The sequence below is a fragment of the Populus euphratica genome, unplaced genomic scaffold (assembly GCF_000495115.2).
Source record: "Populus euphratica unplaced genomic scaffold, PopEup_1.0 scaffold31.1, whole genome shotgun sequence".
Classification (NCBI taxonomy): Eukaryota; Viridiplantae; Streptophyta; class Magnoliopsida; order Malpighiales; family Salicaceae; genus Populus; species Populus euphratica.
The window spans coordinates 3,328,854-3,355,935 of NW_011499850.1; the positions used below are offsets into that span (position 1 = coordinate 3,328,854).

The window sequence follows — 27,082 nt, forward strand, 5'->3', positions numbered from 1 at the left end:
ATGCACCACCATGGCCTGAAGACGATATATAGCTTTGACACGTTCATTATGAAGGAGCTAGCAAGACGCTTAAGCTCAGCTAGCTAGCTAGAGAGAATTCTTATGCCTAACTGCCGTTGAATATGTGAAACGTACGTTTGGCGCCTGTGATGGTTGACTACGAAACACAACGAATAGCGGATGAAAAAGTGTCCACGTGCGAAATGGCACGCAAGCAATGTTGCAAGCTGCACAGCATTGTGCTGTACATGTCAGCTACAGGCCTAACATCGTAACACCTTTTGGATTCTTGTTGTTTGCTTGTGGGAAAGGACTTAATTAGTGGATTGTTGGCTGTAATAAGAGAAAGATAATCTAGGTTAATCGAGCATGCTTAGGGGATGACGTGGCGTTTTGGTACATTTGTCTGCTAGATGATGGACCCAGAGATTAAAAGAAACATCAGATGGTGTTTATGTGTCCCTGATTGAGTAATATAGCACTGAAAGATCTTAAGGATAGCACACCAAAGCAGTTAGCTAGCCCAGCAGGAAAACGATGATGTTCCATGTTACTTCGTGGGTATTAGTAAAGGGAATTACGTGTTACCATTTCATCTACAAATGTTGTTCAGTGTATTTGGCGAACTTTTCGCCACTTCTTTAGGGATAACAGATAGAGACTTGTGGGTCTTCTGATTAGGTTAACGAGGAAAAATGACAGCCCGAACGTGAAACCTAGTGGATGGATCCTGGTTCTTAAAACCTGAACTTGTTTGTTGTCAGAAATTGTTGATGTTGTTTCCTCAACTTGAAGGAGAAATCATATAATCAATGCCCTGGAACAGCTGCTTTGTGTCTCTCGTTATGATTCTGAACTTCATTAGGCTAGTTAAGGGTTAGGTACAGTTTGAATATGAGGAAGACTATACATATAGGATCTCCTAATTACTAGTCCTCGCGTAAGCATGACTTGCCTTTACGTCGACGACGATTTCACTAGCATGCCGGAGTATCCGATATTATCGGATTTTTATTCGGAATAAAAAGGTGTTTGGAATTAGTTTAAATTATTTTTTATTTAAAAATATATTAAAATAATATTTTTTATTTTTTAAAATTATTTTTTAAATCAAAACAACGGATATAAATAAAGTCTCCATCAAAGAGACAGATGATATGGATTTAACAATCTGGATTGGAAAAATGAATGGATAAAATCCAACCCCAATCCATTGCCATCCATGCTTGACTCGGTCTTTGTATCCATTTTCTTGCTTATGGCTGAAAATAAAGTAGGCTGGGACTTGGGATGGATTAGCTGATTCGACCGAGGTCAAATCATGTTCACATTACTAGCTAGATGGAGCCTGTATCTAGCTAGTTAATATCCTGTATTTAATAATGTAATAGGGATTAATTATAATTTAAAATATTTTTTATTTAAAAATATATTAAAATAATATTTTTTTTATTTTTTAAAAATTATTTTTAAATTTAACATATTAAAACAATTTAACAACATAAAAAATCAATTTTAATTTTAAGGCAGCGCAGTTGACATCAGGTTTTACCTAACAGCCTCTAAACCTCCTTCAATCAGCTACGAAAACTGCAGCCTTTATTATTAATTCATTTGTTGCTCATCATGACAATTCACCAACCAGCCGAAGCTAGCCTTGTGCACCGCCCTCCATTACTTCCATCGTATTCTGACGAGTGTACATACGAAAAAGCTCATCGTCGTGTCCTTATAAGGGGACTTGCCCAGTTAATTTACAAGAGAAAAGCCATGGAGGCGAAAATTTTGAAACATGTAAATCCATTTTCCGGCCCTGGAGGTGGTCGGTGGTAAAAATCCACACTATATAGCCCACAAATGTTTGCCAGTTTGAATCCTAGTTCTTCAGTTAATTAGAATTAGGGTTTTGCACTACATTGTGCTGATACATGCTTGATACGCCGTTGTAAAATAAAAAATAACTGCAAAGGTGTAAATTATTTAAATCCTTCGTGTAATGGTTGACAATTATGCTATAACTCGAAACATGAACACGCTACACTAAGGTCAAAAGAAAAAATTAAAAATCAAAAGAAAAAAATAAATTAAAAAAATTATACATGATAAATTATAATTAAAGGATTACATTAAAAATAAATAAAAATTTAACAAAAAAATCAAGAAAAAAATTTAAAATAAAAAAAATCAAGAAAAAAATTTAAAATCAAAAAATCAAAATTAAAATTGAAATATCAATACAAAAAAAAAAACCAAGCGATGTTCTTTTAGAGTACAAAAAAATAAAATCAATTCAATTGGAGATGAATTGTCTCACCATCACCCACATGTGTTGTATCAGGAGAAAGAGGACATGGTGGCTAATTCAATAAAACAATAAAAGAGGATTTTAAGCCACTAAGATGCGCCGTTTAAAGAGTATAAATATCTTTCACGTTCCAACAACTATTTAGAATTGAATAATATTTAATTGATGTTAAGAAACAAAAATGGCATTATTCCTTTCACCATCACCCACATGTGTTGTATTAGGAGCAAGAGGACATGGTGGCTAGTTCAATAAAACAATAAAAGAGGATTTTAAGCCACTAAAATGCGTTGTTTAAAGAGTATAAATGTCTCTCACGTTCCAACAACTATTTAGAATTGAATAATATTTAATTGATGTTAAGAAACAAAAATGGCATTGTTCCTTTCACCATCAGCCACGTGTTGTATCAGGAGCAAGAGGACATGATGACTAATTCAATAAAACAATAAAAAAGTATTTTAAGCCACTATGATACGCCGTTTAAAGAGTATAAATGTCTCTCATGTTCTAACAACTATTTAGAATTGAATAATATTTAATTGATGTTAAGAAACAAAAATGGCATTGTTCCTTTCACCATCACCCACGTGTTGTATCAGGAGCAAGAGGACATGATGACTAATTCAATAAAACAATAAAAAAGGATTTTAAGCCACTACGATACGCCGTTTAAAGAGTATAAATGTCTCTCATGTTCTAACAACTATTTAGAATTGAATAATATTTAATTGATGTTAAGAAACAAAAATGGCATTGTTCCTTTCACCATCACCCACATGTGTTGTATTAGGAGCAAGAGGACATGGTGGCTAGTTCAATAAAACAATAAAAGAGGATTTTAAGCCACTAAGATGCGCCGTTTAAAGAGTATAAATATCTTTCATGTTCCAACAACTATTTAGAATTGAATAATATTTAATTGATGTTAAGAAACAAAAATGGCATTGTTCCTTTCACCATCACCAACATGTGTTGTATCAGGAGCAAGAGGATATGGTGGCTAATTCAATAAAACAATAAAAGGGGATTTTAAGCCATTAAGATGCGCCGTTGAAAGAGTATAAATGTCTCTCACGTTCTAACAACTATTTAGAATTGAATAATATTTAATTGATGTTAAGAAACAAAAATGACATTGTTCCTTTCACCATCACCAACATGTGTTGTATCAGGAGCAAGAGGATATGGTGGCTAATTCAATAAAACAATAAAAAGGGATTTTAAGCCATTAAGATGCGCCGTTGAAAGAGTATAAATGTCTCTCACATTCCAATAACTATTTAGAATTGAATAATATTTAATTAATGTTAATAAACAAAAATGACATTTCACCATCACCAACCTGTGTTGTATCAGGAGCAAGAGGACATGGTGGCTAATTCAATAAAACAATAAAAGGGGATTTTAAACCACTAAGATGCGTCATTTAAAAAATATAAATGTCTCTCATGTTCCAACAACTATTTAAAATTGAATAATATTTAATTGATATTAAGAAACAAAAATGACACTGTTCCTTTCATTAGTGTTATAAATTTTTTTTTGTTTTAAAATTAATTAAGTTATTTTATTATAATTAAAAATAAAAATATAATTTTATCCCTGAAGAATCGTAGATTTAATAACTCATGCACAGTGTGAAAAGATAAAAATAACCTGAGAACAAAAGCAAGTTTAGTTAGGGCAATTAAAACCATCATTTTTAATAAAAGTCTTAGTTTGTCTTTCCCTTTAGTTTACACACACACACACAATAATCCAAACCTTTCCAATTGTTCAGATAGGATCTCTTGAAAGGACGCTTAACTTTAATTAAGCGTTCAGCTCCTTGAATATATAGAATAGAGCAGTGCGCACCAAAAAAAAAAAAACCAGTTATTTCCTGGATATTTTACATGTTATGCTTGTTTATCTTTTATAAATAAAATATCAATGATCCAGCAGAACTTAGCAGATGATAACCAATTATGTCAACAAAGGAAGAATATGTTTAAGCGATCAGGATTAATTATAATTAACTCATGCTTTTGCTAATGATTATTGTATTAAAATCTAGTGCCTACAAGCCTAATTGTCGGATACATGGTATGATAAAATGTACTAACACTGTTTAAGGGCATTAATCTATTCATAAACTCCCATAGTGATCAAGTTGCATATAAACTATGTAAAAAAAATGCAAGTTACAGGAGCCAAAGGCGACCAATGATGCTATCCCCATTACCCGTTTATAGATTAAGATTTGGCTAAACTAGCTGGGATTTCATTACTGGGCATGTTCAAACGTGTTGTGAGCAATATGTAACAAAAACAGTAGCATGCCATGGAGCGTGCTTATAATGCTTCTTTAACCAACAAGTTGCAGCATTATATTTTTTTTAACTCGTCATACTTTCTCAGTTTTCCACAACTTTATGATCATTTTTTTTCCATAAGAGAATCACCTTTCCGTAATTTAGCTTGCTGGGGTTCAAAGCTGAGAAGATTTTGACCCTGTTATTCAATTTGTTTCAGCAGACTCTTGATCAAGTCTTCCACCATTTTAGTTATGAACTTGTTGGCTTGACCTTATGATGTCGGCAATTCTCTGATAATATTGATCCATGCTATGTCCATGAAGAATCTAAAACATGTCAGGAGCTGAGCTTCATGCTAATTAATACTAATGTTTGGTGGTAGCATATACTAGTTCCATGAACACAGATATGAGAATTACAACATTGTATGCCAGCTCATGGATCTTTTCTGGAAATACTGCTTTTAATTTGTTTTGTCCTTTTTTTTATTTTTTTACGTTTAGAGATTTTGGCAGATATAACGTAAATATCTATAAAAGTGCTAATGTTTAAAACTTTTTGTTTATGTTCCTAGCTGATGTTTTAAAATGTGATGGGTCGATAACTAAAACATGACGTCCCACTCTTTTGCATTCATTCTTTTTTTTTATTATTATTAACATAGTGGATATCCAGATTAGTTTATGTATAATTATATAAATTTTTAATAATTTTAAAATTTGAAAGATTCAAACTAATAATTTTTAAAAAATAAATCTAAAACCTAGCCGATTAAAATTCAGGGTATCTTTGCATTCATTCTTTTTAGCAAGAGAGATGGATGGGTTTGCTTTTTTCCTGCAATAGGCTCTGATTTGAGGCCAATGGCAATGTGAAAGAGGATAGGGTGGAGGAGGCTGCCGTTGAATATATATATTTTGTCGTTCAGTTTCATCGCATTAAGCATGGCAGACTGAGATTGATTATTTTAATCCAGATTTTTTGGGTTTTTTCTTTGTTCTTAACAATTTAGTGATTGATTTTGAATACAAGTATACATGTATTGCAGGAGGTCTAATCTAAATCTAAATATAGCAACCCCCTACGAAAACGAAAGCAAGCTTCAGGAGGTGCAATTGTTGCAATGGTGCAGGAGGCATGCCTACTTCTTTTTTTAGATTAATGTGGATATCTGGGCCAGCTTGCGTGTACCATGACTAATTCCACGGGTCCTGAAATTAATGACCATGTAAGCCTCCAGTGGCCATTATATGAGCAACCAAGGACTCGAATCTGAGACCACAGAGGGAATAAACCTCTTGGTCCCAAGTCTTTACCACTTGGCCACTATCTAGATGGTTAGGAGGCATGCCTACTTGCTTGTCTATGCAGATGGTGGGCTCAAAAATATATTGATTAATAATATGTTTGTTGTCTATGAAAAGATGACGGGAAATTTGCAAATAAGTTGAGTTTTGTAAAATAGGAGACCGCTGAATTATAGCATCTCCTCATCGACCAAACCACTATGAACTAATTTAAGTAGCAATTATTTGCAATCATCGATCATTTTAACTTTTGGAAATTTGTCTATTGATTATTTCGTTTAATTACACAAGATTGAAGGATGATACACTTAGTACCACTTATTAATATAATAACTAAAAATTAAATTGTATATAAGTTTATAAATCAAAGCAAGGTATTTAAATTTAAAATAGAATTAAAACAATTCTTAGCATGCATTATAAGCCTATAATAAAATATATTCAAAGTTATAATTAAATGAAACATATTTTTATAAAATACAATATTATACTTAAAACATAAACTATTTAAGAAGATATAATATACTTCTTGAAGACTCTTAGACATATAAAAAATTAAATTATTTGTTTTTAATACCAAAATGCTATAATATACTTGTTGAAGATTCTTAGACGTATAAAAAATTAAATTATTTGTTTTTAATACCAAAATGCTCGTTACTCTACATAAATAATAATTTTTGTAAATAATTTCTTGAATTCAAACAACTCAACTTTTAAAAGATGCAGTGAGTTTTTGAGAGTGTAGTTGTGGTTATTTTTTAAAATATTTTTTATTTAGAAAAGTATGCTATAATATTTTTTTTATTTTTTTAAAATTATTTTTGAGATCAACACATTAAAATAATTTAAAAATATCAAAACTATATTAATTCAAAATAAAAACATAATTTAAATTTTTTTAAAGTGTTTTTAAGACACACTATTAAAGTATGCCCGTACTTTTTTTAAAAGTCTACAAACTAAAAAAATAATTAAAACTCAAATGTTACAGAGTTCTAGAATATGAGCTATAGAAGAGAAGAAAAAAGAAGTAAAAACCTGAAAAAACAAAGGAGAAGAAGGCAAATTAATGAGGTAATACAAGTTGTTGTATAGAACATCCTCTCTTCAATCCCTTTTTATATTGAAATTTTGAATAAAAAATAATATAAAATTACATGACTGGATAAAGGAACGCTCAAACACTCAAAATGTCATATATACATAAAAATCTATTACAAAATTAACTTGAACGAGTACTCAAAAGATACCATATACCTCTAATTTAAATCATAATAAGTTATATATTTATTTTAAACTAATATTTTTCCTTATTTTTTTTTAATTTCAATTGAATCAATACACCATCGCTTTTGACATTGTGCATGATAGAGAAATTTACTAGAACAAACGAGTTGCCAAATCTGGTGTTTCATACACAGAGTGCACTCACTTGAGCTTGTTGAAAGCGACGTTTATCCTGTCCTCCACATTCTTCAATAAATAAAACTATAACGGTAACCCTAAAAGTTTTATTTATGTAATTATTATTATTATTATTATGTAACTGAATTATATAAATAATATTGATAATATTAGTCACCCGATTGATGATGTTAGTACGTAATGATCATTTTCATGATAAAATGATGAAGTGTGAAAATGCTAATGATGTGTAAATAATATAATAAACATATTATGTCTTTATATATTAATAACTATATACGTCCTATAAAAGTATTTATTAATATTATCTACAACTCATGCCTTTGGTGAGATCAACATTTATCATTTTTAAATTATATTTAATATAAACTAATTTTTTAATAACATGCTCTATCTTGATGCGATCATAATTCTCAACTTTTAAAAACAATCTTATAATATTTATTAAAAATATTTTTTTATTTAGAAATATATAAAAATAATATATTTTTTAATTTTTAAAAATTATTTTTGATATAAAATTAATTTTTAAAAAATATTTTTAAAACAAAAAACAAAAAAGTATTTAATTACTCGTCATGTGATTTGACAAATTACGTACTGATTTTCTCTGCATGGTGCATGCTGCCTTTCTGGGCCTAGTTTCAAGCTTACCATTAAAAGAACCAGAGTTTATTAAAGCTGGGCTCCGATAATTAAGACCCAGTTCAAATGGCACAATTTTGAACAAGAGCAACAAGGATCCATGAGTGACTCCTTGGCCCATTTGGCTAATGATTTCTCGTGAGGGATTACTCTGCAGGTGCAGCGACTTTTCACCTTTTCTCAATCGAATAAAAGGAGCTTATTTTAACCATATAAAAAGATTTATTTTCTTAAGAAGATTTTCTTATAAAAAAACCCTTATATTTAGATAATAAATGATTACTATCTAAAAATAAAAATAATATAAATATAAATATAACTAGTTAAAAAGATAAAAATAAAATAATTAAAATTATCCTTTATTTTAGAATGAATTTTTGTATTTTTATGATTATGATGTATAAAAGATATATCTTCAGAAATAATATTTATTAATTTTTATCTATAATTTTTTTTATATAAAATAATTTTATTTTGACTAATTTTTTAAATAAATAGATTTTTTATATGAATTTTAATCGAGTTTTATTTTAGGTTGACTCATATTTTTAATTAAAAATAATAATTAAATATAAAAAAAATTAAAATTTATAGATATTAACTAACAAAAAAAAGAATTTATTCTGATCAAGCTTCCAAGTATAGCTAGTAGAAGTTATAACACCTTACTTCATAATTATTGGTATTCCTTTTGTAATAAGAATCATGCCTTAGGAGATGTTTAAATTAAGGAAAATTTGCGACTTGTGGGTTCAAATTTGGTTCTTCCATATTCATAATTCATACCCTTACAACCCAGCCACTCCTTGTTCTACGATTCACACATAGCAAAGTATATTATTGACCCTATATCTAATTAATTATATTGTAATTGAATCAATAGTCTAATTACCTAGTAGCATGTTCTGTGTTGGTTTTATAAAACACAAAAAAAAAGAGAGTAAAATCTCAGATTTTACCAAATCTATCACCCCAATTTTCAATTTATTCTGGTCAATTAGAATCCTTATGGTTTAGAAATTTCTTAATTATATCTTTTTATTAATGTTTTTATATATTTTCTTGCAAAAAATTGGTGTGTGTTCTTAGGAAAGTCTACAGAAAACAGTAACAAAAGGCTCCAATAGAGTTATTGAGGAATGTCTTAAGACATCGAAGGACTTAAGAGATAAATTAATTTGTTTTGGACTGTATTAATAATTTAATATTGCGGTAAGGTTTAATCTGAAGTTTCCAAACACAAAATTTGGATTTTTGGAGGCCTCTGTGTTTCATCACTAAAAAAATATCCTCCTGTGGATTTGGCTGGTAGCAAGTAAGGTTTTAGAGAGGTTTGTTTGATTGATTTCCTTCCCAGTTCAGCTCTCTTCTCTTTTCTCCTGTCTTGTCCTGTCTTCTCTTCCACCCCTACCCTTATCTCCACTCTCTGTCCACAACAAAAATGGCTTCCACGACCACTTTCTCTATTCAACACCCAACATGGACAACATCAAAACATCCTAGGTTCCATAAACCCTACAAAAACCTCCATTTCCTCTCTAACCCAACTTCTCATTCTCTTTCCAATCCTTCTTCCATCTATTCCTCTTCTTTCCCTCTCAATTCCAAATTCCCTCTTCTAAACCCATCACTTCCATTTCACCCTTTGCATGATTCTTCTCATGATCGTCTCCTTGAAGACTTTGAAATCCCCACCATTTGTAGCCACCAAAAGCTTGAAACTTTGATCAAATTTGACCAAATTATGCACGGAGAGTCTTCGAAAAGGGTTTTCATTCAAGACCCACCTTGGATTTCTGCTCATTTTTGGAAGGGTGTGTATAAAATAGCCAATAAAAAGGTGAAGGTAGAGTTCAAGGATATTGAGAAGAGGAAGTATAATTTGTTGAGGAGGCGGCAAATTAGGGAAGAGACTGAAGCGTGGGAGCGAATGGCTGATGAGTATAGGGGGTTGGTGAGGGAAATGTGTGAGAGAAAGTTGGCACCTAACTTGCCTTATGTGAAAGGTTTGCTCTTGGGGTGGTTTGAACCATTGAAAGAGGCTATAGAGAAGGAGCAGAAAATGGAGAAATCCAAGAAGCAGAAGTCGGCATTCTCTCCCAATATTGAATTGTTACCTGCTGATAAAATGGCAGTCATTGTTATGCATAAGATGATGGGGTTGTTGATGGTGGGGCATGAAGATGGGTGCGTCCGGGTTGTCCAGGCTGCAGTGCAGATTGGCATGGCTATAGAGCAGGAGGTGAGTGTTAACAGTTGCTGTTTTTGTTTCGAAGTTCAGACTTAGTATTGGGATGCAATTGACATTATTATTTGTGTGATTCTCGATTTTAGGCTGGAGGGTATATGATTAATTAGCTAAATCTGAGTAGTTGGTTAGCATATAGTGTATTGTTGGTTGCGGGAATTTGGTGCTCTTGTCGAGTTAGTATTTGGAAATTCTGTTTGAATAATGTATCTCAGTATTTTTGAATATGTGTAGGAAACACCAAAGTAGTGAAATGACTTTCAACATTCAAAAGGCTACTGTTATTTAGTATATAGATGAAAGAATAATACTGCCAACAGGAGATATAATTGTGTATACTTTAGTCCATGTCTATAGACAGATTCAAAGTTGATTAAGAGTACAAATAAAACTTGATTATTGTTCTTGAACTTGATGCTAAGTTCGTGTTAGGCTTTAGCTTGATTTAATGTAGATAAACCAAACTTGAAAAGTATGAAACTCAACCTGTTGATTATGGCCCTAACTCCCGTATATGACTTGAAAACAGGCTTAATTTGAGCTACCCATAATGAGATGAAAAATCATCATGCAAAATCTATGCAAAACATCAAACTTGATAACTTAATTCTACCATTGAGCTACCAGGTCTCTTTCTTCTCAGGTTAGAATTCATAATTTCTTGGAGAAGACCAAGAATCACCAAAGGAAGAAGACAATGCATGATGTTCAAGAGAGTATGGACAAGGAGAAGGAGATGCTCAGGAAACGTGTAAATAGTTTGATTAGAAGGAAAAGGCTCATGGAGGTGCAAAATCTGGTGAAACAGGATGAAACTAAACCTTGGAGTCGAGGCACACAAGCTAAGGTTTGTAGCCATCGCCATTTCTTTCTGAAATGGCTAGCTGTGCCCCTTCATCGATTTAAGTTTTGATTATATTTTTTTATTAAATTTTTTTCTTTTTGGGTTTCCCCATTCTTCTTTCTGTCTGTTGTTCCCCCCCCTTCTACTTTCTAATGTGCAGTATAATTTTGCAGCTCGGAAGTCGTCTAATAGAATTATTAACTGAAACAGCTTATGTGCAACCTCCTGTTAATCAGTCAGAGGATATTCCACCAGATGTTCGACCTGCCTTTAGGCACATATTTAAAACTTTAACAAAGAACCCAGGGTGAGACTTTATTTTCTATTGCCTTTTGTAAGCCATTTTTTCCATGTGCTCCCTACGCAGATGGGTAATCATCTAGCAGATCATTCTCAGACATCTCAGTTTTTGGGTTCTTCTTAGGGAATTGGTTGCGTAAGTGAGCGTTGGCCAGTATGTGATTCCTAGGTTCCTCATCTTGATTTCTGTTTGGCCATTGACATTCAAGATATGGCTTTATGTTTGATTATTTGTCCATAGGTTTTACTCAAGAGATGGCTTTATGGTTGTTATTGGTCCATAAGTTTCTTAGGGAGGGTGAATGGTGGATTTTTTTTTGTTGCTTATATGCTTTCACTTCCAATGCTTCACTCCTGGTGCCATTTTTTTTCATGACTCATTTTTATCCATGTAGGCAGAAAATTGTGAAGAAGTATGGGGTTATAGAATGTGATCCCCTCATCCTCACAGGGCTTGATGGAACAGTGAGTCAAAACAAAACATCCTTCTCATTCTGAATTTGAGGATTTTAGTACACTTAAGTTTAATTTCCATTACTAAGTTGTTCTGAAGTTGCCTACCCATTGAATCCACCCAAATAATTTTAAACAAAGTTAATGCATTTCAATTATCCTTTTCCATACTTCTCGTTTTTCGTATCATAAAGTCAGCAAATGCTTCCAAAGGATCTTACCATAGTACATTTGACATCTCAAGCTTTTTATTAGTCCTTCAGAAGATAAGGAAATTGGTTTCTGATGGTATAACTTATCGTTTACTTGGTGCATAGATCTGGCATGACTGTTTTCAAATCTTTATTTTGACTCCACTAAGAACATGTCATACTTGTAATCCACTATGAATTTGGGGAACGGGTGCACATATTGGAGCTATTAAATGCATGTCAAATTGTGACTTTTGGCCTTTGGATGCTCTGCTAATATATGGCATCTCTGTCCTGGTGCAGGCTAAGCACATGCTGATTCCTTATTTTCCAATGCTGGTGCCTCCCAAAAAATGGAAAGGGTATGTATGAAGCACAAAGGATAGATAATGTAGATATCACGTGCTCTTTCTTAGAAAGATCGTTGTTACCTTTTTATGAGAGGCTGCAAAGGTCCAGAGATTTTGTTTTAAGTTAAAGCTTAAAAAAATGAAAGTATAGAATCTTGACTGACCCTGGCATGCTTTACCCAGCTGATTTTTTCCTTTTGAAAAATAATGTAAATATGGACTGCACATGGCCAACCAGAATGTTTTCTGTTATTTTGAAGCACTTTGGAAGTTTTATTGTCAATTTATATCATAAATCCTTGCAGGTATGATAAGGGTGGGCACCTGTTCTTGCCTTCGTATATCATGCGCACTCATGGATCTAGGCAGCAACAAGTTGCAGTCAGGAGTGTTCCTGGGAAACAGATGCAGAAAGTATTTGAGGTGAGTTCTTCTTCTTCTTCTGTTTCTCCTCTTGCATAGAAATAAAGAAAAGGGCTGGCTCGGCTGGTAGAACTGGTGCAGTAATCGTGGAGCAGCTGCCAGGTTTCAGGCATTCTCCAAGTGGACACCCCTGCCCTGCTTCATGATGATAACAAAAATACTGAATAAAAAAGTTTAATTATATATCAGATCAACAGGATAGTGAAATATTATGTGGTATCATTAAATAAAACTAAAATCTAATTGATTTAAATTAATGGTCCTAGGACTGATATGTGCACAAGCAATAATTTGATAGTATGGGTTATTCTAATATTTTTACGATAATTATGCACATCACCTTCATCCAAATATTAAGACCATTAAACCTAAAGCGTGGCAATTGTTTTTTTTTTTTTTTTTTGTGGTATGGGAAGTGTTCTTATAAAAATGCTTCCTATGCTAAAAGATGACATTTAATCTTGCCAATAAACCAAAATTTATGCCTGGGTCTGAAGTTTGCTGCTTTAGATTCCTTGTCTAATAGTAATGGTGTGATCATGTTGCTACTTTTCAATCAAGCCATGGCTATTGTTTTCCATCATGAAGTTGAAATATGACTTGATTTTGGTCTGATGTCATATAAACAGGCTCTGGATACACTCGGAAATACCAAATGGAGGGTGAACAGAAGATTGCTGGATGTGGTGGAGAGGATATGGACAAGTGGTGGCAACATTGCGGGCCTGGTTGATAGAGAAGATGTGAGAAGAACCTGAACTTTCTCGGCAACAATTTCCTGTGAATAGTTTGTTGTGTTAGTTGCATGGGCAATGGGATCATTTGAAATGTTAGAACATACAGTATGGCTTTATGCAAGCATTTTGATAGCTTCCTGTTTGTTGTGAAAACCATGCTAATTTGATTTGATCCTTGAAATCTCATAGAACACATATTTTTAGTGAAATTATCTATCATGCAGTTAGAATCTTGGTGTTTGTATATACTGCCACGAGCAAATAGTCCTCTAGTCAATTACAATGACAAAATTTCTCCAATCTGTTAATTTTTTATGTTGTCAGTTCACCATTTAAACAACTTGAGATGTTTTTGATTTCATACTACATTGGGTTTCAGATTCCTATACCAGAGAAACCATCCTCAGATGATCTAACAGAAATTCAAAAGTGGAAATGGAGTGTGAGGAAGGCAAAGAAGATAAATCAAGAGAGGCACTCTCAAAGATGTGACACTGAACTTAAGCTTTCTGTAAGATCTACTTCCTTAGTTTTAAATTGACAAGATGTCTGATTGCAGTATGCTGCAACATTGAGTAGATGATTAAATTGATTCATTCGTATGCATGAATGCTTGCAAGTTCTTATGCTAACACAGTCAAGATTGTATTAATTGACAATCTCTATATCTATCACAATAAGTTATTTTTTGACTTCATATTCACTTAAAGCTCAAGTAACTAGATAAATTTTGATTTTGCATGTCTTGCCTATCAATGCTTTACCTTTCATTCCACAACCATGGCTTATGCAGGTGGCTCGGAAACTGAAAGATGAAGAGGGATTTTATTATCCTCACAATCTTGATTTTCGAGGTCGTGCATATCCGATGCACCCACATTTGACTCATCTAAGTTCTGATCTTTGTCGAGGAGTTCTTGAATTTGAAGAAGGAAGGCCGTTAGGGAAGTCTGGATTACGTTGGTTGAAAATACATCTAGCAAACTTGTATTCAGGCGGGGTTGAAAAGTTGTCCCATGATGGCCGTCTAGCATTTGTTGAGAACCATCTAAGTGAGATATTTGATTCAGCAAAAAACCCTGTAAATGGAAAACGTTGGTGGTTAAAAGCCGAAGATCCTTTCCAGTGCTTGGCTGCTTGTATTAATCTGTCAGAAGCCTTGAATAGTGCATCACCACATACTGTCATCTCCCACCTGCCAATCCATCAGGTAAATGCTTCACAATAAGCATGGTTGTGACAGAAAAGAAATTTGCTGCTATAAACATTTTTTTCAAGGATGCATTTCCTTTCAATGATTGTGGCAAAAATGCAAATAAACAGGTAAAAATTATCTGACAGAGACTGCTGGTGCCATTACCTTTTGAATCCAGCTCTCCTAGTCAAACTATTCCTGAATTTTGAAGGTTGTAGCAGAGACCTTAGTTGTCACCTGAAAATATTTTCAATTATAATAAAGTAAATTTAGATGAAATCTGCCACTTCTATCACAAGGCATGAATCATCCTTCAATTTTGTTTTCATGTGTTTAGGATGAAAGTGTATACTTTGCATGATTGATCTACCATTTTCAATTAGGATGAAAGTGTATATTTTGCATGATTGATCTACCATTTCAACGTGGCAGAATTTGTATGTAAAAAGAAGTTTGAACTACTATGCAAAATGCCACACGTGTGCAGAACCCTTTACATTGTAATATTTCAATAGTTTCCACTGAAGTTCTTTTAGTTGATAATTAGCAAAGCCACACTTCTTGAGTTTTGTTTCTTTCATCTCCTTATGTCTTGTGCTATTTCTGGTGTCTTGTACTATTTCTGGTTTCGTTTCCTCCCTGCTGCTTCTTGTTCTAGATAGAAAATATTTCGCATGAATGTTACCATGGTTAATTCTCTTATTTAAGAACTCTCTGATTGGTTTTTTCTTATATATTATATCTCATGCGTGTTGCATCTTTTGATTTAAAGCATCTGGGTACAGTATTGTTTTTCAGTTCTCCTTCTGAAAATAACATGCTAATGCAACCCCCTCCTGCACCTCTTCTCGTTTCATTATAGGATGGTTCGTGTAATGGTCTCCAGCACTATGCAGCCTTGGGAAGAGACAGTGTAGGTTTACTATTTCATTTTTTTCATGGAACAATTCATTAATGACACTGTTCACTCTGGATTTGTTTTCATTTCTCTTTCTTTCTTTGTTTTGCTCTGTTTTTTTTTTTTGCATCATCATAGAAAAAAAGAGAGAGAAAACAACAGAAAAACTCAAAAGTATTATTTGGTTGAAATGTCACTCTTGTAATTTTTATTTTGTGCATGATTCAACCAAAATGATGTTGTTTTCAGCCAAAAAAAGACACCAGTGTCTGGGTAATATGACATCATTTGGGTTGATTTTTGAAGGAAATGAAAGTATTAGGGTGGCATTTGACTTCATAATCTCATGTTTTATTTCAGTTCTGAGTTGCTTGTTATGTATTTTTTTCCTATAAAAAAAGTTGTTGAGCTGATTGTGATTATATAACCACTACTTAGCGTTCAAAAATCTTAGTAATCATGGTCTCCCTTAACCCCTTTAGATTCATTTATGTTTCATGAAAACAGGCTTGGATGTAGCACATAAATCACCTCTATGTTGTTCTTGCAGCATGACATAATTCCTTATAAGCACCGTGTTTATCCTATTACTCCCTTTTTTAAAAAAATGATTGAAAATACCTCTTTCTGGTTTCAATATCTTTAAAAACAAAATAAGTAGAGCAATAAACTTTATGTGATTCCTGGCTCTTACATGTTACTCATGTACTCATTTTGCTCATCACCAATTCTTTTAGCCACCTTGGCTGTGCAATTTTGTACCATCTCTTTTTCTCCCATCTCCTTAAGAAAAGGTGGATTGCTGAAAAAAAAAAATCATAATTGAAGTTTATTTCTTGATCATTCTGCAGATTCGTTCGTAATTTTAAAGCATGCTATCCTAAACTTGATTGATCAAAACTGCATCCATGAATACATGAAAGGCTTCTCCTGGGCCTCCCAAAACCCTTTATGATCCATTGGTGAATTTGGTTGTAATAATTCCAAAATAGTAAAACTTCAACTATGTTCTCTGATGCTAGGAATCAGAATTGTTCAAAATAGAGTTATGTTCTTATGCTGGTTAATACACCGTTTATTCTCTTGCATTTTGAACATAACTATCTTCCACATCTCTGGCTCATTTGAACTGAAGTTATGCATTCACTTCTTCTGGTGTTCTCCAGCTGGAAGCAGCGGCAGTTAACTTAGTTGCTGCAGAGAAACCTTCAGATGTTTATTCAGAAATTGCTGTTAGGTATTCTAATTTCCTCTACAGGATGTTGACATGTTGTCTACCATGAATATGATTCTGCATGACTGTGCATGTGTCTTTATTGCACGATTCGAATGTGCATTTGATATTTATTATTGGGTGAAATGAGACTGAAAGGATTTTTGCTGACAGGGTCCATGAAATAATTAGAAGAGACAGCAACAAGGATCCAGCTACAAACCCACACGCTTTACTAGCCAAGATCCTAGTTGATCAGGTCATTCTTTCTTTTCCTGCTCTGATGTTTGAATTATCAATATTTTTAAATAACTACTAAAGCTTGATGGAGAATAAGCCATCCTCCCACATAATGAAGCTTGATGGAGGTAAGTCATCCTCACTCATAATGAATCTTGATGGATTATCAATTTTGTCTTTTAATAAAACAATCATTTACTTCTGAACTTCTTTTGTCTAACATTTTGGAAGCTTTTCAGGTGGATCGGAAATTGGTTAAACAAACAGTGATGACTTCAGTGTATGGTGTCACTTATGTTGGGGCACGTGAACAGATAAAAAGAAGATTAGAGGAGAAGGGTCATATTACGGATGATAGACTGCTCTTCAGCGCAGCCTGTTATACTGCTAAAGTGAGCATCCAGCCTAGTTATAAGGACATATTATGGCTGTTCTAGGATATGATAAATTAATTGCACTTGATTTCTAGAAAATGTCAATGAAAAGTTGATAGAATATAATTTCAACAAATGTGAGATATTCTAATCCTGATGTATTTTAGTCATGTTTTAATTTGTGCTGTGGATCACATGATCATCCCACTTTAGGCACACCTAAAACTATGAGAAGATCCTTGTGTTAGTGGAATCATTCTCAAATTTACTCACTACCTCTTCCATAGGTGACATTGACTGCACTAGGAGAGTTGTTCCAAGCTGCTCGTGATATAATGAGCTGGCTTGGTGATTGCGCAAAGGTATGGCTCCATCACATTTGGGAATCAAATTACATGGACTACCTTTATTTTTATTAATAGCAACATTTTATTAAAATTCATTTTATTGCTTGACCATGAACCTATTATAGATTATTGCTTCAGAAGATCAACCTGTGCAGTGGACAACTCCACTTGGCCTTCCTGTTGTGCAGCCTTACTATAAGAGAGAACGGCATCTTGTGAGTATTAAATCTTTACTACATTTTTTATTTGTTAGGTGCAGGCTGCTATAGATTAATAATATACCAGTATGACAGGTTCCTTGCTTTCATGGTGTTTGTAATTTTAAAAATGTTCATTTGCTTAATCTTTATTGCTGGTAGAGGAATATGAAATGGTTTGTCAAAATATTCCTGTAGATAAATTTTTTTTGAGTAACAGTAAAGATCCTTTAAGAAAACTCTGTTGGGATCCTTGCTTATAGCACGAGAGAACATTTGTAGTGAACTCCTGCCATGTGACTATGACATTAAATATCACAAGAAATGAATGACATGATATTATGTTAGTTTTTTCTCCTACACTAAGATTGGCATAAAACTTATGTCCTCTGCTTTCCCACTTTCTTTCTTTTAAGTAAATGGAAACAGTTAGGTAACTAATTTGGTGTTGCAGATAAAAACTTCACTTCAGATTTTGGCCCTGCAACGGGAAGGCAGTTCGGTAAGCTTTACTCTGTTGTCTTGCTTTCAGCTCTTCTTTCCTTTCTGACATTTCATTCACTCACATAAAAACAATATTATACGATCAATATCAGGTACAGGTTAGAAAACAGAGAACTGCTTTCCCTCCAAATTTTGTGCACTCGCTTGACGGCTCACACATGATGATGACTGCAGTTGCATGCAGGGATGCTGGTTTATGTTTTGCAGGTTTGCCTTGCATTCTTTAGTACATGAAGCTCAAACCTAGTAATAGACTGGATCTAACTTATTGACATGGTGTAGAAGATTAGAAGCCTTTTATGTCTTTGAAGAATTTCTTTTCAAAAGAGTCCCAGTACAGCTATTATTTACATCATTACTTTTTATAGTTGGGCTCACATTTTAGGCAAGTTTCAATTTGTTCTGTTTGAAGCAAACAAAACGTGGTAGGAATTAATATTCTACTGCTTTATGATAATTGAAGCTTTGGCTGGCTTGAACTTGACAGACACTTGAGCCATTTATTTTATTTTGCCTATTAGGCTCTCTAAAGATTCTAATTTAAGCTTATTAGAATGTACCTTTTGGGTTGATTTTGATGAGGACTCGTCTTTTATTCTAATAACTTTGATGCCACTCTGAACAATTAAAAATGATGCTGAATTTTTTATATCTCCGTAACTAAACCTGTTTAGCCCTAAAGACCCATTATCTTTCTTTCTTTCTTTCTTTTTTTGAGAACCCTTTAAATGCTCCCTGAACCTACAGCATGCCAGCATCAATACCAGTTATTCATTGGAGCTTGTTTTGCAAATGCTAACTTTTTGTGACTTTTCTGCTACTATGATATACCTTGTTCTTCAGTTACCTTGCTTGTCATCCTTTCTGCCCTTGAATTTTGATTTCCTCTGAACTTATTGCGTGCTGGTACCATTAGTGTCTTAGTGCAAGTCATTGTATTATCCAAAAATCATGTATATTTATCCATAACTAAAACCTATTTGAAGTGCTATTATTCATCTTTTTTGACTTGCACATAAATGTCCTGAGGCATTGGGGATGAGAAATGTTTACTTTTTTCGCCATAGTTGTGCAGTTTCAAATGATGTAATAAGTACTCCAAATAACTCATGTTGAGAAACTGGAAGTGTTATTCAAGTACAGACAGTAATGTGTATCATAGTTAATTTTATCATGAAGTGGTTTCCATCTATCATCATAATTTTTCTGAGGTCATCCCATTCTTCTGAAGTGAATCTCCTTTCAGGTGTTCATGACTCTTTCTGGACCCATGCAAGAGATGTGGATTTGATGAATAGGATATTGCGCGAGAAATTTGTGGAGCTTTATAACATGCCAATACTTGAAAATGTGAGTGCAATGGTGTGTGATGACCCAGTTTTTCTGTCTGACCAGCTTGACCTATTAAGTGAGCATTTGTCGTTGTCTTCAAAGGGAACTATAAATTACCGAGTCTGCCTAACAAGTAATTTTGGGGGGCTTTTTTCTTGGCCTTTTATAGAAATAAACACCAATTTGATCTTTAAAAAAAAAAGGAACAATAACAAAAAGGAAAGGAAAGAATAGCTTATGAATGCCCCAGTCTATTAAGTGGCTTCTTCCAGCTTTTCCCAGTAGCCAGGGATAACTGCTTGGCATTACTGTCGCCTTTTTGTTTTTCAAATATAAATTAACTCAATTATGATATTTCTTCTTTTTTATTTTTATTAATAAATGTTGCTGACCTATATGATGACTTGGATCACCCCCAGTTACTTGAAGACTTCCAGACCTCGTACCCAACATTGAAGTTTCCACCTCTGCCTGAGAGAGGCAACTTTGATTTGCAAAAAGTTCTTAGATCTCCATACTTCTTCAACTGAATCTTCATCAAATGTAAATCGGAAGCTTTGCATTTTGCTACTTTTGACCATGAAGTTGTCAAGTTTTCCAGGCATATTGTGCAGAATTAAACTGAAAATTTGAAGTAGAAGCGGCAAAGAGAATTCTGTGGCCATTGGTGAGTTTGTTATCCTGAAATCAAAGATTTTTCCCCTAGAAACAGTCCTTGCACTTAGTTATGATCAGCTCAGGAAGGCCATTTCTAGTGCAGAGGATGAACCCTCCAGCTGGCTCCTTCGTGTACACGAAGAAGGAAGCTCTTGATATGGTTGGATTAAAAGAGCTTCAGATTCCTATTCTATGGTTAATTTGGGGAGACTAATCTTTGAGAGCTGCATGATATGGATCGATCATTCTAGCAAAGGCGTACAACAAGTATGCTTAGTGCTTGCTGCATTTTTTTTCTTGTGCTGTGAGCAGATCACGAGAAACAAGGCTACTTGATTGTTGTAAGATCAAGTAAATCTTATTTTGCTTATTCTTTTTTTCTCATCATGTACCATTTCATCTGTACATATACAAGCATAGGAGAGAAGATCCTGCTACATAGCGGGGCCATGCTAAATGTACTTTTCATATGCCAATTGGCAAACCATGTAAAAGTCTTCTACATAATGGAATGGAAGGAAATTTCATTGGTGCACATTGTTAGCTCTCATGTGGATGGATTGTTCTTGTTTCTTCTTATTACATGTGATTGTGCTCTGAGTTCTTATTGTATATGATTGTGCTCTTATTGAATTTTAAGGACAACCAGTTCTTCGTTTTGCAGCTGTAACATTGTGAATCAAGATAGTGTGGTTTCAATAGAGTTCTTATTCTACTGGCAGTTTCAATGCTGATATTTCGTACAAATTGCTTACCGGATTTTACCATTTGTGAAAAAAAACAAGGAGACGAGGTAGACAACTGAAATTCAACAAGGCCACGCATTCAAAACTAGAAAATGCTCCACAGCACTTGCAGCCGGAGGAGAGACGAATACTTTGGTGACAGGTTTGGTTAAGAAAGCCAGGAGACAAGTTTTTCTATAGGAGATGCATGCACATGAAAAACAGAGGAAACCCAGATTGCTATTTTCATGTATCATATGAACATTGACATTAAACTCTGCTTTACATGAAAGATCAAAACAAATCACTGATAAACAAACAAGAAGCTAATTAATGATGTTAAGAATCAACAAGTTTCTGAAATAACCTTTAGTAATGTAAGGATATGATAGAAAAATTACATAGAATTGCTTAAAACGTTTCAAGAAATTAGGATTTTTAAAATTACTCAACCATTGAGATTTTTAAGAATATATTCTTGAAAAATTAAAATTATATTATTGTATACCTCTGGAGCATTTTTTAAATGAAAAATATAATTTTGAGAGAGGGGTATATTGGGAGATTTAATATTATACAACACTCAATTAGAAACATTACAACATATTAGAGACTTGATTAATTATCCGAGGATAGATTAAGTCATTTACTCATTAGCTTTGATAAGGGCATGTTCGGGAGAGAGAAAAGGTCACACTCGGGCAATCGTAAGAAAAAACTCATTAAAAAATTAGATTATATACTTGAACTTTATACAAATATAAAAATGAATAAATTAAAAATAAAAAACAGATTGGAGAAACACCTTATTATATAATTACAAATGTAGTCATCAATATTGAAATATTCCAAGTCTCCGGGGGTACATAAATGGTGTGAGGAAGCAGCAGCGTGTAGAATATTTTTTAAAATAATTTTTTATTTTAATATTTAGTATATTAAAATTATTGAAAAGCATTAATTAATATTAGTTTAATATTTTTTTCAAATAAAAAACATTTAAAAACAAACCCAGAAGTTATGACAAATAAGTCAGACACCAGTGCATTCATTTTGCTATGAATTCCAGCAACAGTAAACCGTGCCTTCTGCAAACATAATTGTCGAAGAAAAAGCTAGTTCATAGATTATAAGATCTTTTATCGACTAGAACAGAAATTGGTTGAAGAAATTCAGCTGCGAAGTAGAGTGCTTGAGCGACCAGTGATATGACCCAAACTGGAGATAGCAAAGATTAGAGGATGGAGGAGCTGGTTTTCCCCTCGAAGATTTGAAGGCCGTGATGGATTTCATTTTTAATGAGCAGATATAAAAGATGGATTGGTAGGCATTTCTCACATATTAGGTTAGGCAGTTAAAAGGATGTTTAAGAATATGGAAATGATTGCTTTTTAAAATATTATTTTTTAAAAAATATATTAAAATAAAATTTTATTTATTTTTAAACATTATTTTTAATACTAGAACATTAAAATAATTTGAAAACCCTGAAAAATATTAATTTTAAATAAAAAAAAATAATGTTTTCAAAAGCATTTTAAAAAAGCAAAAAACAAACAAATTAAGAATAGGGTAACTCTTGTATTGGGCAATTAAGCTTCTAAAGCCACTGAGAATTGACTAGGAGAATCTAATACCATCTCCACTGACAACCCTAATTGCAGAATAATTTACACCATAAAATCCATGCAGAATGCCTCCAAAACCTGCTTTAACAAAGATGTACTTGCAGGGGAAAACTAACAATCCACCTCATAACGTGCGCAACAGGCTAGTGTCAGTGAAAGCACCGCAGCTTGGCAAAGGATGGTCACGTGGTACAATCTACACGCAAATGCTTGCAAAGGCTTCCTCAAATGCCCTTTTCTTGCTGAACTCTATGCTCCACCCAGCGGCGCTACTCGCCCTCTCTGTTCGGATCCTCATTGTTTCCTCATCCTCTGCATATCCATGCATGTCTGGCCCTCCTCTGAGAGGCACTGGTTGAGGAGCGATGCCTATTGGCCGAGGCTGCCCTCCAGCAATTGTAGGTGCATACTGCCCAGCTTCAACACTGATGATGCCTCCCTGGGAGCTCTGGTTCAACAAATACACAATTGAATTGATCAGGAGTGAGGGGGTGAGATAGACATTCCAAGGAGTAACAAAGTATGATTTGAGATAATAAACAAGCTTTTTCCAGGTCTGAATTCAACCTTTAAAAAGGTTAATTACTTCTGCAGTTCAACGTGACTAACTTTTCATCCTAATTGCCAAACAAAAACCAAGGTAAATTTATTTTTATCTCAAGAAAATCACACTGCTTTTGCCAATCATCAATACAATTACTTATTCAAGATTTTAGCAATGTTGGATTGCACTTCTACAACTTTAAGTTATAAGTCTACACTCCTAAAAGGATATCAATTCAGGGGACATAAGCTGATAGCATCCTCTCCTACAGAGATTTATTAAGATATTATATATGCAAATAGTGTTTTTGACCAGAAAAGAATAGAGTCAATTAAGAACAATGAAAGTTCTGTGAATCATTAAAATGGTATCCTTTCTAGTAGAAGTTAGAAAACAAATCAACTGGATTAAAACTAGTTTGTCCTAGAATCAACTGGATTTTATCACACTAATTTTCTTTCTCTTTTATTTTCCCAGACAATTAATTTAAAAAGATATAGATCAAGCCAACCTTTATTTTTTTCAGCACTCACTACTGGTTTCATCTAAGATTAAAGATTTCACACACTATTCATTGCTATATAGTTAAAATCTAAATAGTACCATGGAGTTTAATAATTAATTCAAACTGGATTCAAAATCCAATGAAATGAAATCCTACCACATCAACCTCTTACAGCACAAAGCAGCAAGTTGAAGTAGAGATGTAGGAGTAACAACTTTGAAGAGTAGTTATTGTAGGAGCACCTTTCATAATTATGGTTGAAAAATCCGTGTACTCGGATCCACTAAAATTCCAAACTAATTTGGTCAGTCACATTGATCTTCTACCTCCTCCGATTAGTGCAGCTATGTATTATAGGTCTGTAGGCTATTGTGAAGCTACATTCTTCTTTAGCTCTTTCATCAATGTTATACTTTACCTACTTCTCCTATCCGGCTCCCCTTTCCCACTACTTTAACCAATCACTCTTTCCCACTGATGCATCCCGCCAAATCTTGATGTCAGATATTGCCAAATCTAATCACATAAGCCTCCCTCAACTTGTACTCCAATGATGCCATCTTCACCTTCCAAAAGGCACTTACTCTAAAACTGATCCTTTCTTATGTTTTCACACATCCATCATAACATCTTAGCTATGCTAATTTATGAACTCACTACACAACCAACTCCATATCATAGAATAGTCAGCTAATTTCAGTTAGCATGTCTTTAAACAAGCAAAGATTTCAATCACATAACATAACTGCTTCAATTCAACCACCCCATTTTGATTCTATGGGTAAAGTGCACCTTGATGTTCCTCTACATTCATGACAGAAGCTATGTTTCAGAAACAGACAAGCTCTATCACCCTCCCTCTATTCGGAGCTAGCAAACCTGGTATCCCTGGCATGGCACATTTACTTCACTACTATTATTATCCTTATCGTGACACCTTTGAACTACTGGGTATGCCTCCCTTAAGTCCAATCTTTGTACACATCCACATCTATAAAATCATAATTGCATGCATAATTGCCTATGGGATATCATTTACATACTGCCTGAGGGATTTATCAATAACCATAAAAGGAAAAATGCAAGGACTCAACTTGAGGAGCAAATTTACACAGTTAATTAAATGTGTACAGTCAGACAAACAGATGAAAAATATGAGGAAAAAGCTTTCATACACAGGAAGCAAAAACTATCCTCAATTTAAACTATCCGTACAGGCTCCTAATTTCTATTTTCTGGATCAGAAGGCAGAAGCTCAGTATAAATAGATTAACTTCCACAAAAAAAAAAAAAAACAACTAGCTAAAACGAAAAACAAAATCAAATAGAAATGATTTTGATAATAGAATTGGAAGAAACAATAAGAGTCTTCAAAAGGTTAAAAAGAAAAACGATGTGCCAAATAAAAGTAAGAACTCGTTATATTCTCACCCCATCAGTATTATCAGTTTGTGCACGAGGCCCCTTGCTTGCTGCCATAGCTAAGGCCAATTCTTCAGCCTGTTAATCAGGATAAACTACACCTGAGTAAATCCCAGCAAAAATTATCTACATATTGTTGAAATGCTGATATTTTGTACTGATTTCACATATAGGATTGTTGTTTTAAAAGTAAAAATAAAAGGATTCCTGAAAGTACCTTCCGAGCTTGATTAATCAATATTAGATCTGCATTTTCTTTTTGATACTCTGCAATTTTTTCTTCAATAGCAGGGACATCAACTCCAGCAACCAAGTCAAATACTGTAAGGAAAAAAAACTTTTTTTCGGTCAACATAAACTCTTGAATTGAAAACTATGCTTAAAAGTCACTGGAAAAAAAAGAAGAAGAAAACTCACTCATGTCTTCTACTTCCTCCAAGTAATCATTGTACTCCCTCAACGATGGAAAATCCTCTTCTCGCTTATTAAATCTATAAAATAGGTATTCAACTTTTGAATTATCATCCGCAACATAAATGCTCAACAACACTTGTATGTGGGCGAAATTGGAAGAAAGTAATTAAAAAAAGAAATAATCCCATTACAAGCTGGTGCAGGAAAAGAAAATATCCCATCCCATTAATTCCAGTGTTATTAAACCTCGTAGCTGATTACATGGTAACTGTAATTGAAAGAAGAAAAGCTAAACATGAAAAAGAAAGATAACCCAGGAAGAGAAATTACATGCTAGCAATCCTTCTTCTGACTAGTATCTCCTTGTTGTGATGATTATTACTTGAGACCACCATTTTTTTTATGGTTCCCACGAATCAAGAAAACAAGATCAAGCAGAACAATATATTCTGTTGGTTTGACGCCGCCCCCGACTACAAAAGAGCCACGGCAGCTATGACTTCGTACCAGAGAAGAAGAGATTTCAATGGGATACTACTGCTATGCAGATGAAGATTCGTTGAGTCGTTAATGGCCTTTTTGTCCTACTGACATCAAATCTTGACCCTCCCTCCGAATAGAACCACTGCTTAGCTCGATATCTCTCTGAGGTTCTTGCTCGTGGCTGTACAGAGTGCAGAGGTGTGGTCCGAGAGTGGAGAAGTCGAGAAAAGGGGAGCCCGGTCTAGCGAGGAAGGCAGTGTTTGGGGTTAAGGAAACTGGGCAGGAGTCAAAGAGTTGGGTTCATGGTTACGGACTGGTGGGTCGAAGAAGCCTCGAAGGCTCTCTTAAATTAATTCAATTTCGACACGTCTAGTAGCGAAGAGAAATTTTTTAAAGGTAGCTATTTAAAAAAAAAAAATTGAAGTGGTTTTTATTTAAAAATATATTAAAATAATTTTTTATTTATTTTTTAAAAAATAATTTTGATATCAACATATTAAACAATTTAAACTAATAAAAAAAATAATTTTAAATAAAAAATTAAAGTTTAAAAAATATAATTTTAACTGGCATCTTAAGCTGCAAATATTTATAATAAATTCCTTGAGATGTTAGAGATAATTAAATTTGATTAATATATATATATAAGAGATAAAAACATGTTTTTGTTAAAATAAATTTCCTTTATTCGTTTTGTCACTTTTTGGCAGAAAAACAAAAGGATAAATAAAAATCAATAAATCATTTCTTCTGTCCGTAGCCCCATTAAAAAGAATCAACTTGGATTAAATAAATTAACTTGGATTTGATTTAAAAATAAAATTTTAAAAATCAAAATTTTTCTTAAAAAAAAAATCAACAAACCGGGTAAAC

General features: G+C 33.5%; 2 protein-coding genes across 2 annotated transcripts; one reads left to right on the forward strand and one right to left on the reverse strand.

The window, feature by feature from the left end:
- The first annotated feature begins 9,273 nt into the window (after positions 1-9,273).
- On the forward strand, positions 9,274-21,025 carry SCA3 (DNA/RNA polymerases superfamily protein). Its single transcript, XM_011019766.1, has 19 exons — positions 9,274-10,227; positions 10,877-11,080; positions 11,251-11,384; positions 11,773-11,842; positions 12,325-12,383; positions 12,677-12,794; positions 13,424-13,537; positions 13,911-14,042; positions 14,325-14,741; positions 15,589-15,639; positions 16,791-16,861; positions 17,012-17,096; positions 17,317-17,469; positions 17,739-17,813; positions 17,924-18,013; positions 18,450-18,497; positions 18,592-18,706; positions 19,746-19,849; positions 20,251-21,025. Exons 1-19 carry the CDS (start codon positions 9,427-9,429, stop codon positions 20,359-20,361), a joined length of 2,952 nt encoding a protein of 983 aa, XP_011018068.1. The 5' UTR covers positions 9,274-9,426; the 3' UTR covers positions 20,362-21,025.
- A 1,749-nt stretch (positions 21,026-22,774) lies between these two features.
- On the reverse strand, positions 22,775-26,579 carry LOC105121212 (cyclin-dependent kinase-activating kinase assembly factor-related / CDK-activating kinase assembly factor-like protein). Its single transcript, XM_011019768.1, has 5 exons — positions 26,057-26,579; positions 25,730-25,803; positions 25,530-25,633; positions 25,322-25,390; positions 22,775-23,289 (listed from the first exon to the last, which is right to left on the reverse strand). The coding sequence occupies exons 1-5, from the start codon at positions 26,119-26,121 to the stop codon at positions 23,038-23,040; spliced, it is 564 nt and encodes a 187-aa protein (XP_011018070.1). The 5' UTR covers positions 26,122-26,579; the 3' UTR covers positions 22,775-23,037.
- Positions 26,580-27,082: the final 503 nt, after the last annotated feature.